Raw genomic sequence first — 15,889 nt, forward strand, 5'->3', positions numbered from 1 at the left:
CGGGCTCTTCAGCGGGCCCTTAAGCCGCGCGGCCGTCGTGGGTGTAAATAATAAATACTTAAATAAATAACTGGGTTCGGCACTGTATAAAATTGATACATTATTTTAACTCTATTATGCTTACATTATTAGGATAATAAAACATAATGATTATTCGACTATTTTTGCGTTTTTTTAAACTGATCGTTGTCTGACAGGCGTCAATTATTAATAAATTTAGTCGAAATTATCCACGAAGCACGCCACTTTCAATATATCGTGTAATAAACATAGATCACAACAACTAATATATTAAATACCAGTGGCGAAGGGTGGAAGTAGGCTGTTAAGATCCGCCATAAACAAAGCACACTAAACTTTGTCAGTTATATGTATTAGTTTTCATTGAAATAATACAACAATTTAAAAACTGTATTGGTAAGTTTTTTTTTTAATTCAATTAAGCCCTGCGAAGACCAAGCCATAATAGATAATAGTCAAAAAATACTCGTCTATCTATAAAATATCTAAAATTATGCAATTAAATCATACATAACTTTGGATATTTTATAGATAGAATATTATTTTTATATAATAGTTAGGTTTAGGCAAGGCTTTTGAATTTAAAAATATGAACAAATAATATGTGTATACGTTATTTGTATTCTTAATCCAACGAAAACAAAGAATAATGAATTAAAAAGTGTGCACAATTTTGTCGTATCGTACAAAACATACCAAAACTATTATGGCTTGGTTTAGGCAGGGTTTAATTTATTTTTTAAAACTAATCAACACTATTACCTGTAAATTTTAGTATTAGTTCAATAAAAACAAATACATATGACTAAGAAAGTTTAATGTGCACTATTTATGGCAGATATTAACAACCTACTTCCATCCTTCGCTACTGTTGTATACCTAATATTCAGGGCTCGAACCTGCATCTCTCGGGTATCGCACCCACGCACATAGAACACTATGCTAAAGACGCCATACTTAATTAAGTACGAAAAATTTTAACTAATGGCTCTTAACACAACCATTGCTGACCTTTTAATTACCACATTTCAATAACACATTAATTACATCTAATGGCCAACTGCTCCAAGCGCGCCAGTCGCGGTGTTAGCACTAAATGAGTTACTCTATGAGGCGCTTTCCAAATTGAGCTACTATTGGTGATCGGCTTTTGCATTTAAGGACTTTTTTGTAATTAAGGACTCCTGAGCATCCTCACACTGGATCCAGCTTGGAGGAATTATCAGTACATACCAGTGGCGAAGGGTGGAGGTAGGCTTTTAAGATTCGACATAAATAGTGATGAAAAACTTTGTCAGTCAAACGTATTTGTTTTCATTGAACTAAGACTACAATGGGAAGATAATGTTTGTTTGTTTTCAAAATCCAATTAAGCCCTGCCTAATCGAAGCCATAGTAGGTAATAATCAAAAAAAATATTTTGTCTATAAAATATTTTCTATATAAATGGCATTTTTTTTAGATGTTTTATAGGTAAATGAATAATTTTTATCGATTAGGTATGGTTTGGTTTGGCAGGGCTTATTGAATTAAAAAAAAAACAACAAACACCAGCTGTAATTCGACGAAAACAAAAAATAAGTATGACTGAAAAAATGTGCACTATTTTTGTCAGATCGCCCATAGCATACCTAAACTATTATGGTTTAGCTTAGGCAGGGGTTCCTCGTGTCAAGCCTATCAGGCACCATTAGCGAGTGGTGCAAAACTAGTCAATGCGCTTCCCAAAGACACAGACATTTTCAGTGACGTGCTATGTATTTTGTTTTCTAAATTTTAATTTTCAGGATAAAATTGTACTTTTTTATAGACTTATATTTGTCATATATTTTCTTCTCTCTTGTGAGGGTAATATTAATAATTGTTATAATGTAAATCTCATATTGTGAACTTCTTGAATTTAAATTTGTTATGTACACAATGTTTTGTTTTCTTAAATAAATAAAAAAAAATTGAATTTTAAAAACTAGTCAGCACCATCTGTAAATCGTATTCTTAGTTCAATGAAAACGAATAATAGTATGACTGACCAAAGTTTAGTGTGCACTATTTATGTCGAATCTTAACAGCCTACCCCCACCCCTCGCCACTGGTACATTCACGATATTTACATTGTCATGTCCTGAATCCCACATCCTGAAGCGGGCCCCTAGGCCAAGATCTTTGACGGGTACCCTTACCTGTCGCTAGGGTGAAAAACAAACGCTCTATAGAAATGTTTCCCAAATGGTGTTCCAGGTAAAACTAAGGGTAGTCAGTGTATTTTGAACGGTTTTTTGTATTTTTCAATAAATCTACTTGAGTTATGAAGTTTTCGAATATCGACACACAATAATCAAAATTTGCATCCCACAAAATGGAACTTTTATGGTATTTTAAAAGCGTAATCCTGGACATTCCTTAAACTTTGTAGATAATCTCTTTATATAATTTTGAAGCCTTATTATCCATTATATTTATTTTAAACATTTGATGACTTTAGTATTTTTATTACATAAAATAGTATTCTTTTAAACCTCTCGCTCTAATGTTTTAGAATATAGTCATATTTCAGTATATCCATGTGCAGTGGCGTCAAGATTTTTTACATTTATTAATTTTTCAACGCATTTATAAAACCATTAGTATAATTTATGTTGACATTATTATAGTGAAATTTTTACGATAAAACATTATATTGATAATCTCTGTGATCCCAAATTTGACAAGAATTAGGCATTTCAAAAAATGGGCAAGATTAACACATTTGAAGATAATTCTAAAGATACTAATTATAAGCTATATTTTTGAACATTCAAGTGTGATAAACATCTTACGAATAATGATTGCTTTAATAATAATTATTGACCTAATAGTATTTTTTTGAAATACGCCATTTCTTTTGGCATTTCCCAGTGGTTAAGCTACAACATACGGCCGTAGCCATAAATTTACGAACTATAACCTATAACTTAAACTATGACCTATATGACCTGAACTTTAACCTAACCGGAAAAAAAATCTGTTTTTTAACGGTTCAAACACGCGCGTTAACATGATCTCACTCCCTACTTATTAATTATAGTTTGTGGGGGCCATGCCAATGGCCCTATGAATCGATGCGTTGAACATGCCTGAACATGACATCAATATTAAAACCTGCATTAGAACACTTAACAAATAATTTTACATTTTGGTATACACGTGCCGTTCCGCACTGCTGGATTCTAAAAATAATTAAAATTAACTATTGTCTGATTATGGCGGCTGACACCTCGGCTTATAATGCCATGGGTCCCAGGTTATAATCCTAGGTCTGGAAAATACACATATTATTTTTCAGGTTGGTGGCGCTTTTAGCAGTGGACTGTAATTTGAAAGTGATGGTAGATTGGTAGATTGAGAGGGCTGGTGCGCGCACACTTTGGATGGATGATAATATGAGGTTGATGAATGATGATGATAAGTTCAGGATGGATGATAGACGCGACGTTCGCTCAAGCCGTATCAGATTTAGCGCAACGAAGGTCAAACATATGGTTGCATGTAAATTGTACGTAAAACATTTCACCGCGGCACAATTCGTCGTGAGCTTTCTTATCGGAAAAAAATTACCGTATACTAAAAGGTCTGTAATTTTATTAATTCAATTTTCATAGCTGATTTTGGCTAATTCATGAATTCAAGAATGTAAACCTAACCTAACAAATAATCCAGTATATCGGCTATTTTCAGAATTTGTTTGCCACTCGCTTCCTGTAAAGTGTAAGCCGACAAGAACCGTGTTTTATTTAGACATGAATATTATGTCAGTACTATACGACCCAAAGAGGTTGGACGGTCTTTAATATACGGTGATATATTTCCGATACAAAATTTCACGGTGAAGTGTGATAAGGCGAACTGCATACGTACAAGATTCCGGACATGCAAACATATGCGTTTTGAGTCACTCGGTAGTTAACGACGGCTAAACTATTACAAGCCCGCAACGCGACCGCTTTCTTGATGTCACTCGAGCTAACTGAATGTTATTCGCAATCACAGTCGTCTTATGACCCGTAATTACTCGTCGTCTGGTCTTGTCACAATAATAAATAAGGATGTGTGGCAGGTGGGGAAATAAGGAATGACAGCCATCATATTTGGCCCAACCACACGTAACAGAAACCAACACAATAATACAAAGGTTTCAAATAATTTGGTACATTTCACGCACACAAAAAATAATGTAATAAGTATTGTGAAAAAGACAGAGCGCTGGAGCAGCCCCTTTTTGAGTTGCTCCGCTCCAGGGTCTGCTCCGCTCCGGTTTAAAAGTTTTCATAGGTGATAATAAATGTACGAGTATACAAATGCTAAAAATAAGTAGTTTTGAAATAAGGTTTATTATTCGTACAGTTCTTAATATTAATTATATTAAAACAAAACTGACAGCAAATCGTATTTAATTATCTGCCTCTTCTGTCAAAAAAGTGAAGTTATTTATCACTCGGGTATTTCAAATAATTCCAGTGTTGCAAAGTGTCAAATATAATATTTTCATCGGATTATAGGACGAAAATTTAATAATAAAGAAAAACATCCGGAGCAGTGGAGCACTACAAATTTTCGGTGCTCCGGCTCCGCTCCTGCTCTGGGTAAAACCCTATTGCTCCACTGCTCCGACTTCCTGCTCCGAGCTGCGCTGCAACGCTCTGGAAAAAGACATACACAAAATCATAATATCTTTTTTACAAAGCCTAACAATGTCAATCAACAATCCGACGACGTATTTTACAATTACAACGTTTTTATTAGCACGTATTCTTGTTTGTCCGGTACAAATCTTTCAATCGATTTTTAACTAACTTCCCGACTAGCTAGACATTTGAAACTTTTAGAATATATCAGAACACGATGCCAATGCATTCCTTTAATACTTTTAGCCATCTTTAAGCAGAATTGAATCCATTTTCAGTTAATTCTGTTTTGTATGGAAAGTTATTTCAGAAAAATCCGTAAAAAGTAAAAGACTATTTCTGGTTGCTAAGGTGGTGGTACTACTATTATTAATATTTACGTGCGTTACTATGGAAATCAAAATGACATTTCAGTATTCTATATTTGTTTGTTTGTTTTTTATTTACTTCATATCAAGTACAAGTTTGAGCGTATTGAGCATAATAATTCCATAGAAAATTTAAAAACGTTGTATATAAAAGACCTTTTTATCTTGTAATTATTTACTAGTTGACAGCACAAAATCAAGCTCTATAATTCGCCGGTATTCAATTGTCAAATTCAGTAGTCCATGTACAAGTATACAACGCAGATGAGATGGATTTATTTAGGAAACTTCTCCTTCTTCCATCGCGAAGAAAGTGATGTACCAGGGAGGAAAGTGCTCAAGGACCGCATCACAATAATTATGCCATGATCCAATGCAACCGGGACACACAAATAAAGCTTTTGATCATGGGGAAAACCAGGAATCCTAAGCCATTCAAGAATATCTGCCTCACTGAACAACTGGTTGTGTGAAGTGATTTACTGTTTAATATTTTGTTAATAAATTTAGTTTATAAATGTGTATAATTTAGTGATCACCCACGGTGGCCGCGCGGCTTAAGCATTGGACTATCACGCCGTGGGTCTCAGGTTCGAATCCTGGGTCTGGCAAGTATACATATTATTGTTTTTCAATTTGTGTGTGAGTCAGGGTATGGACCTAATAGGTTGAGCAAGTGGCTGACATCCATTTCTCGTAAAAAACAAAATCTGTTAATTAATACAAACCTCTACTTTGTGGAGGCCTATAATATGATCCTATTAGGATCGGACATGGTCGAAAAAAAAATAATTCAGTAAATACCTACTTGATTTTGATTATAAATAAAAACGTAATTTGCTAGTACCTACAAATTTCTCAAAAAAACTATTTTTACGAAATAGGTACGTGTTTTATTTTTTACCTATGTATGCACTATAATCCGCCGCTTTCACTGATTGGATCATGGTCCCTACAAAGGGGGGGGCTAACAGGGCTCTAGCCTGGGGGCCCGGCGTAGCGAGTAGACCAGATAAGTGATATAAATAAGTACACATCAAAAATTCTCTCTAATATCTAGTAAAAAAAGTCGCTCCTTCAATAATATTATTATTTTAAATGATGTATTTCTACCACACAATTTTTATTTGTGTATCGATACTCGACAACTCCATAATTCAAATGTATGTATTAAAATATATATAATATAAAAAACTAAATATACATATTAATTTTACCGCGTACTCCATTTGGAAAACGCTACTCTGGAGCATCATACTGCCTTTATTCTTAGAGATAGGTACGGGGGCCGCCAAAGATCCTAGCATGGGGGCCCGCTTCAGGATGTGGGGGCCATGAATTAGACACTTGTCTGGTTTTTGGGGTGGCGGGTTACTGAGAGAGTACTGTACTGTATGCTATGAAAGATCGTTCAGTATAATGCTCTTCATAAAAAACAAATATCTAAGCCAGTTGACTGATGTAAAATTAGAAGCAGCCATGCGGCTTGCATTGGAAAAAATAAGTATTGAAGAATTTCCATTTGCAATATTTTCAAATAAATATACATGTAAATGTTCAAACGTCTTAAGTAAATTATTTATTTGCATAGTTTTCGATGTTTTATGGATGGATAGAAGTATTTTTTGACTATTATCTATTATGGCTTGGTTTCGCAGGGTTTAATTGAATTTTAAAAATTAACCTTGCCATCAGCTGTAAATTATAGTCTCACTTCAATAAAAACAAAAAAGTATGACTGACAAAGTTTAATGTACACTTATGGCGGATCTTAACAGTCTACCTCCACCCCTCACCACTGCCGTATGGTTACAAAAATAAAACACAAAAGTTCAAAAACAATATCTCTATTTTGATTATATTTATCATCATCAGCTTATACTATTATTATTTACATCATTTTAGACTAAACACTAAAGACAACAATAAAATTATTGTTACACACTTCAGACTATCATACAATAATTCGCTTTCTAATTAAAAGGTCAGGGTTCTATTCCCACGGCCTCTTAATTACATTCGTTTAAGATGGGTGTATAGACAATAGAGACTTGAAGAAGGAATGTTTTCGGGTCGACAAGACCTATAATTAATAATAAAAATACAATCTGTAAAAAGCTGAATAAAAAAAAATACAGAGAAATACAAGTATTAAATAATATTTATCTCATAATATTACAAAATTAAATACTTGAGTTATTGGTAAAAAGTATTTTTGATTTGGCGCCCAACGTGGGGCAAAAGTTACAATAGAAAGTTTGCATCACTATAATATACGTCATATAAAAATTGATTCAAGAATATTTAATGCTGAGTTCTTACATGGCGAAATTTGTCGTTCCACTGTTTGTTGAATGTTGAATTAGTAATCGGAAGGAAAATTCTCAAGTTGTACCAATTGTCATAATCAAAATGGCGTCAAGTGAAACACAGTTTGATGTACCGACGCAAGGTGTAATTTCTTTGGTTACTAGGAAAATGGTTGACTCGAATGTTTAAACGAAAAATGTAGAACAGATTTCAACTTCATTCAGTTCAATTTAAAAGTTGATCAACTTTGTTTATGGCTTGCACTTATCAATTGATTTTTAATAATTATTGTCATTTAATAATTACCTAGTTGAATGAAAAAACACCACGTGAAAATTCAGCATAGTACCCTGCTGACAAGTGCATGGATTTACTGCTGACAGTACGTATTATTGCGGTTATAACAAGAAAATGCATGTTTTAACACGTATTATCATGCAAGTTGCAAGATTGCTTGCATGGATCAAAAAAGTTCAGCAGTCTCTGTGTTTTCACGCAATAGTTGGAATGTATACGCAGTAAACGATAGTGGCAAACCTGCGGGAAATAATACGAACTACACCGCGCAGAGCATTTTTGACATTTACCGATTTTCACAACTCGTCAAATAGCTCTGTACAGTGACAACATCGCGTCTCACTTACGCTTGAAGAGTGAGATATATTTTACGTGTAAACAGTTATTATCGCGATAGTTTAATTTATACACTAAGGGTCATCCATATATGACATCACGATCTAGGGGGGAAGAGATCTGATATAATGTGTTGATAAAAGGATCTGAAAACACAATATTGGGGATCGGGGATTTAAGGATATAAAAAACATTTATTCTGTTTCAAATCCAAGACCCCAAATCGTGAGACGTCATATGTGGACGGCTCTGTATTGTTGCCAGTGAATCCATGTACGTGTACAGGCGCTATAAGAATACACCAAACATTTATTGGGATAAAATAAATTAACAAACAATTCGTCGATAACGTCATGAAAAAATATTATGATTTATATTATGAAAAAAAGTATATTTTTAAGATGGAATGTTTCTGGATATTATAACACTTATAAAAGGAGTAATAAAAATATAATTTGTAAAACTGAATAAAAAATCACATAATTACAATATGAAACGCTTGATTTTTGATCTATTGCTGTGGCGCCCAACATGGGGCAAAAATCATAATGTTTGACCAGAGCTCCCAATAACTTAAGGGATCAATAACACTTATAAGCAGTAATAAAAATATAATATGTAAAACTGAATAAAAAATATAAAAAAACAAATAATTACAATATAAAACACTGGGGTTTTGATCTATAAAAATAATATTGCTGTGGCGCCCAACGTCGGGCAAAAATCATAATGTTTGATAAGAGTTCCCAATAACTTCAGGTTAAATAAAGAACGTTTAACAAATCGCTATCGAGCAATCCTCGTAAAAAGGCTGCCAAGATACGTCCACATACTCCGTCTGAGAGTGACGATTTAAAAAAAGTTGGAAATAAAAATTGTAGTAAAAAAATCATTTAGTATTATAAAATGACTACCTAGTTTTAGCAGTGTACAATACAAATATAATTATTATTGACAAGGTAAAATTAAAAATTGTTATACATAATACGATTTGATTGATACAATAAAATATTTAATAAAAAAAATTGGTAATTTATTTTGATCATTTTTGTTGTGATTTGTGGCACATATAGCAAAATAAACAATCACTGAGTTAGATTATAAATCTGGTAGAGGTACAACAACGCATGTCTCTGAAGACGGTGGTGCCGGTTTGAATCCTGCATCTCGCAAAAATCACATGTTGTTTTGTTTGTGACACGTGTTTGACACAGAGCAACACATCAGTAGGCCGGACGAATGGGAAACGGCCATTCTTCAGAAAAACATCTGTTAATTTAACTTTTTTTCATCTATAAACATTATTTTTTTACGAGTTCATGGGTACACATTTATGATAGCAAGTGACTTAAACACTGAATAATGTTGCTGTAACATAAAAAAAAATACATAATTTCCATGGAAGATTTTTTAAAAAACGTACAGAATATTATGTTAGCGCATACCCTGGGTCAATCAGTGGCGAGGGGTGGAGGTAGGCTGTTAAGATTCGACATAAATAATGCACACTAAACTTTGTCAGTCATACGTATATGTTTTCATTGAACTAAGACTACAAACTACAGAGAGTATCGATTAGTTTTTAAAATTGGTTTAGGTACGGCTCAATGAATTTAAAAAGTCTAGCTGACACTATCTGTGGTATGTACCTATTATTAGTACTGGCTTACCCTACTGGGTGTGGTATAACAGGCTAAATATCTCGAATGTGGAAAAATAAGGAATAAGCATAAACACGTGTTAAAGAATAGGTATGCTATTTTCAATCGTTAAAAATATGTTTTTTAGTTTATCACGTTAATGTAACATGCTTTCAATCTTTGGGAACAGTCGACGCGGTTTTTTTGACTTAGTTTTAATGGCGGTCAGGCCATAAACTACCCTGCTTCATAACTTTGGTCCATGGCGATGGCTTTTTCATTTCTATTTATTAATCTGTTCTTTGTGTGCACCATTTTTGGCAGATCGTTCATATCATAGCTAAACTATTATGGATTGGTTAGGCAGGGTTTAATTGATTTTTAAAAACTAACCAAAACCATTTGTAAATTGTAGTCTTATTTCAATAAAAACAAATACGTGTATGACTGACAAAGTTTAGTGTGCATTATTTATGTCGGATTTTAACAGCATACTACCACCCCTCGCCACTGTGGTCAATAATACCCATAGACAATAAAAAGTAGTACAAATATAATATATTATGCAGTCAAATCATTTTCATCACATACTTCTTAATACACATCTAATTAGCACTAATATTAAAAATAATAGCAAACATTTATTATGCGATACATTATGGGTTTCAGCGCATCTATTCTATACACAAGACTGCAATAGGCCACTATCGGCAGCTATCGAGGGTAGTTTTTCATTTTTTGTATCAAATTATTAGCACTTATTGTAACAATTACAATAAGTTAGTTGTAATTGTTACAATACATACTATGTTTTAACAGCACTTCTCTTGGGTGTGTTAAATTTTATAATGAGATAGACAGTTTTGACTGTTTAGACCAGGGATAGTCAATCTTTTTATACCTACCGCCCATTTTTGTATCTCTGTTAGTAGTAAAATTTTCTAACCGCCCACCGGTTCCACAGTAATGGTAATTTATAAAGTAGGAATTGTTTGAAGCTGTAGGCACATGCTCACTCTCACAAATCTAACTGCGTACTGACTCTTTTGTTTGCGGTCGCACTATAGCGCCATTTAGTTTCACTTACGTAACGTGAACAAAACGTATGCGACGGCGATACAAATAGTATATTATCTGAAATTTAAATTGTCATGGGGAATTTTATGAAAACATAATGAAAATGTTTTTAAAACCCCCTAACGCCCACAGTGGAAGATGGAACGCCCACTAGTGGGTGGTAGGGCGCAAGTTGACTACCCCTGGTTTAGACAGCTAACTTATTGTAATTGTTACAATAAGTGCTAATACTTGGATATAAAAAATGAAAAACTACCCTCGATAGCTGCCGATAACGGCCTATAGCAGTCTTGTGTATAGAATAGATGCGCTGGACCCTGTAGTCCAGGAATGTAAGAATCTAATCTCAGGTCCATTACACGTCTAGTTTCTAGCATATATAATAAGACACGGTACAGATTTCTCATATTGCAGACATTTAACAAATATTATCGGAACTACACTACACAAACTGTAAAGTTGCCATATAAATCGACGGTACCTACGTTAATTCGAACATCTCGGTACTGTGATGGCAGACGGTTATAACTGCTCTTTTTTCACAAAGTTTTTTCCATATGTTCGAAACTGTACCTTTTTTGATGTGGCAAAATATATGAGCTGCAACTTTATTGGTTACAAAGTAACGTTTAAAGATATCTGCATCTGACCAAATGTGAAAAAAAGTTGATATGGCAAAAAGATATATGTATCTGCTTAACACATTGATCGCCAACTAGTTTTACATAAAATAGTTAAAAAATGATTATTTGTCTCTAAGGTATTATTTGATAGGTAATGAAAGAATATAATGTTTTTTTTCATTTTGATGATTTTTTTACGTAAATATTGGTTTTTATGATGTGCCGGCCACATGTGTTCGTCGCGGCGCCAACAAGTTAATTTATTCTATTGCGCCGGGCCGGCCACTTCGCCGGTCACCTGTCCATATGTGTTGACGAGAGCATGGTGCCATTTCGCGGTCGAATTATATTTAGATTTAGATAGTATAATAAACAGAAAAGGCACAAATACGGAATAAAAGTTTTCAAATTGGGTAGTATAATACCTGGATACACATAAACTGGAAATATACGTATACATACCTTATAATCATTTTTTTTATTCTATTTTTTTATTATTTACATATTTTTTATAACTTACATTTTTATCATCTATTTAATTTTTATTTTTATATCAACAAAAACACATTTACAATTTAAAAGGAAAACTTTTTTTTTTCATTATGTACATTCTTTACATTAGTGAGCCTATATTTTGTGACTGGGAAGACATATTTTCAGGCCAAGTGGCAGTAATATACAGAAGGGCCATGCCGGTCACCGCGTATCGAAAAATGCACTGCGCGCGTGCCCGCCGGCGCTGTAGAACAACTCTAAGGCAGGTCTTCTTTGCCGGTCACCGGTGACCCCCATGGTCCCCTGAACGTAATCCGATGCCGGTCACCGGTGACCCCCATGGCGATCAACGTGTTAAAATGCAAGATAAATAAAACTTCAATTTTTTTAAAAGAAATGATTTGAGGTGTTGCGATGCTAATTCCGCATATTTTGATATCAAATACAAAATATCTTATAAATTAACTCTTGTCAGACTGTTGTGTAAACAGCAGTTATAACCTTTTGCCATCACAGAACCGATCTGTCAAAAAAGCATTTTTTACTTTTTTTCTGTCAAAACACTTAAAATACCTTGAATATAAAATTAAAGAAAAATAGAAATCTCACTTAATTTCGGAAAAAATGTACGTAAAAATGAACAAATAAAAATTAAATGTTAATTCGTTACGTAATATTTTCTTTTTAAAATGAATATATAGCATGTACGAGGGTTGTCCATGAATCAAAGACCTTTATTATTTTAAAAATCAGGAAAAATTAATTTTTATAAAAAAAGAATACAAAATTTTAGGTACATATCTCCACTATTTTTCGACGTCATCCCCGTTGCGATCGATGCACTTGGTGAGCCATGGCATAAGTCCTTGATTCCCTTGTCGTAGAACTCCGCCACCGCTGTCCTCAAAAATGTTTTCACCTCTTCTCCACGTCCTCGTCGGCCCGTTTTCCGGCAAAATGTTGCTTCAGGTGAAGAAAAAGATGGAAGGGCTATGAGCAGGATGACAGAAGACATCCCATTTGAATGAGTCCAAAAGGTTCAAAAAGACCTGAGCGCTTTTCACACAATTTTGTTTGTGAGCTTCCGTCAGCATTTTGGGCACCCAACGAGCACACCTTTGCATACCCCAATTTTTCCCTCAAAATCGTTTGTATGGTAGACTTCCTGATATTCCGCTGGTTCATCACATTACTATAATTGAATGTGAGACGATGATGGATTTCAACAGGGTGGACTCCCTCCTGGTTGAGAAACCAAATGATTGAATGCACCTCACAGGTGGCAGGATTCGACAGCGGACCGTCCATCTCAAACGGACACAAAGGTCATACTGAAGCAGCTACCGAGCCGGCTCACTACTCGTTCTAGAGAGGGAAGTCTACGCTACACGCCAGTGCTACCATCTTTTGAGAAATAGCATCCGCGTTGCCAAAAATGAATAAAGGTCCTTAATTCTTGGACAACCCTCGTATGTAGTTCATGATAAATATTTTACACATTGTATCGTTAAAATATTAAAATTTAAAAAAAAAGACTTTTCCTACATGCTGCTTAGTGGGAATGTTTCAATAAATACGTGTACTCGAATTGGTTTATTGAATAGATAACCACCAATCCTCGTAAAAATAACCTCGTTTGATATTTCATAATACGATACATGAAACGAATTCACAAATCTCATAAATACGTCTATTGGTACGTATACATAGCTACTTCTCACGGGGTCCCACAGACCCATACGTACAAATTCACAAATATAACATAATATTACGTCAATTGTGACATTCATGGGTCTACTGGACCCGAATATTAAAAATCATTACAATATTACATAAACACTAAGTGACTAACTTTCACACACATCATCTGTCGGAACTGAACACCCTCGGATCGTTTCTTCTGGCTGCGATTTTGATTTCTTCATCTTCTTCCTTGCACAGTTCAACATCTACGGGAGCGTCCAATTGAAAATATGTTGGAGATTCATCCATCAACTTTGCAGCGTCCAATTGTTTCAGTTTTGAATCATTTTTTGTCATCTTATTATTAATACTATCGAACTTGTCGAAAGATTCCTTTAATTTACGCCTTTCACCATCGGAATTGATTCTAGAGCACTCGCCAATTTCTTCAAATTTTTCATTTTGAATGCAGAATTTAACAGATTTTTTAGGTAACGTATCTTTAGAACTATGCATATCTTCTTTAGAATTACACATTTCGTCTTTAGAACTACATAATTCACTAATGCTGTCAGTAGAAACTGTTATTACATTGAAATCCGTGTCTTCTGATGTGTTGTCTTCGTTGAATTTACTAATATAGTCACCGTGTTCGTAATCTGTCGATTTTTCTTCGTGTTCGATGCCGAGGGCTGTCCTGATGGCCTCTTCGAAAGCGCCGACGTTCTGAGGGTCAGTTTTGTCTTCGATCAAAGTAGAACCTGTTTTATGGTCTTCTGTTATACTTGGATGATTGACATCCGCGTCGCTCTTCGACGTGGAATTGTGCGTATCTGTCAAATTATCAGTTACGACTACTTCTTCGAGTTTGAATTTGTTATTTTCCGTTTTTGACATGTTTGCCAATTTAATAGCGGATCGTTTTTGTCTGCAACAAATAATACAAATATGTTAGGCAAGGTGATACAATCCAACCCAAACTATTCTACCTACTGTGGTCTACTGTGGAATGTTGTAGATAATACTGAATTAATCTTTGGATTAGGTTAGGTTAGATTAGGTTGGGTTACCCTCGTTTTCCAGCAATCCTCGCTGCCCAGGCTGCGGCATCTCCGCAAAGGCACAGCCCCGTGAAGGAGAGCAAAACTCCAAGAGAGACAGACACGGCCAGAGCGTGAGGGCGGGGGGCAGTCCTACCCCCTCCGGCGTTGTTGCTGCTTCCCGTGGCGCAGCGCAACTCATCGTGCGGGTAATACGTATTCGGGGGAGCCTCGTCACCGGGCTTGCACCATTCGCCGCGTTCCTGCCAACAGAAGTGAGCGTGTTACAAAGCAGATAAAGTAAACCTTTTTTGTTGCTCTGGATATCTTAGCAGCGATCTGGAGAACTAAAAATCCCCCTGATATTGTGCTATAAAATTCCAGCCATGAGATAATTTGGTTGCAAAAAATAGATTACATTAACTGCAACTCATTTTGCATTGCAGGTTCATTTGAACCAAGCCTTAACTCTTTTTTGTTTTTGACCATGTCCGATCCAAAAAAGATCAAATTATTATGGGTCTCCACAGATTTTTGTTTTTACGAGAAATGAGTGTTAGCCACTTCGCGAGTAGAGAACTACAAGGTTCTAAGTGTTTGTCCTTGGAGAAACAAAAGTAACAATGAGGTAGCTTAGAATACTACTTCTTTGTTGGGTTTGTTTTTTCAAGGACGAACACTTAGAACCTTGTAGTATTAAGCTCACGACTTGCTCAACCTATTAGGTCCATACTCTCAACACAAATTGTAAATTAAAACAATATGTGTATTTGTCAGACCGAGTATTCGAACCTAGGACTCACTACACTATAAGCCGCTCGACCATCGATGATTACACGAATATAATTTGAAAACACCTCAGATATATTTTACGTAGAACAAATCTTTCGAATATAAATATGACACCTGATGGAACTTGAACCTGAAACCACTGGAATCGCGTCAGTGTGCTTTACCAATTAAGCTACGGGCATCCCACTTTAATTAACTACTTACTTAGTAAAGTTTAAAAAAAAACTTTTAGACACTAAGCACCAATGACATTATTAATGGTCAACGCACTCAATACAGTAGCCAGCAAGTAAATTCGCGCATAGCGACATTCGCACATGTATAGGTAGACGTCACGCAATTTCCATTATGCGATATCACGCATTGGGAATTTATAGCAATATGACCTTTATGTAATATCGTTAGAACAGTATTACTGGTGTCAATGTTCATTTGAGCGAACCCGTTCGAACCGAACCATTCGGCAGACCCGACAAAAAGCATCAGGAATTTATAGCAATATCACCTTTATTGTAATGGCGTTAGAACCAATGACATTAATATGGA

At 34.9% G+C, this 15,889-nt stretch overlaps 1 protein-coding gene across 1 annotated transcript in view; it reads right to left on the reverse strand.

Annotated features, from left to right (window-relative positions):
- Positions 1-11,883: 11,883 nt before the first annotated feature.
- The window catches only part of Invadolysin (leishmanolysin-like peptidase, invadolysin), a 119,784-nt gene continuing 115,778 nt past the window's right edge, over positions 11,884-15,889 (reverse strand). Inside the window, exons 17-18 of the mRNA XM_085940772.1 lie at positions 14,582-14,814; positions 11,884-14,439 (exon numbers count right to left, since the gene is read on the reverse strand). Of these exons, the coding sequence (XP_085796898.1) occupies positions 13,692-14,439; positions 14,582-14,814 (981 nt within the window). The 3' untranslated portion in view covers positions 11,884-13,691. The remainder of the gene's footprint in view (positions 14,440-14,581; positions 14,815-15,889) is intronic.

Source organism: Rhyacophila brunnea, unplaced genomic scaffold (genome assembly GCF_057557595.1).
Source record: "Rhyacophila brunnea isolate RB1 unplaced genomic scaffold, BYU_Rbru_1.0 scaffold_13, whole genome shotgun sequence".
Taxonomy (NCBI): domain Eukaryota; kingdom Metazoa; phylum Arthropoda; class Insecta; order Trichoptera; family Rhyacophilidae; genus Rhyacophila; species Rhyacophila brunnea.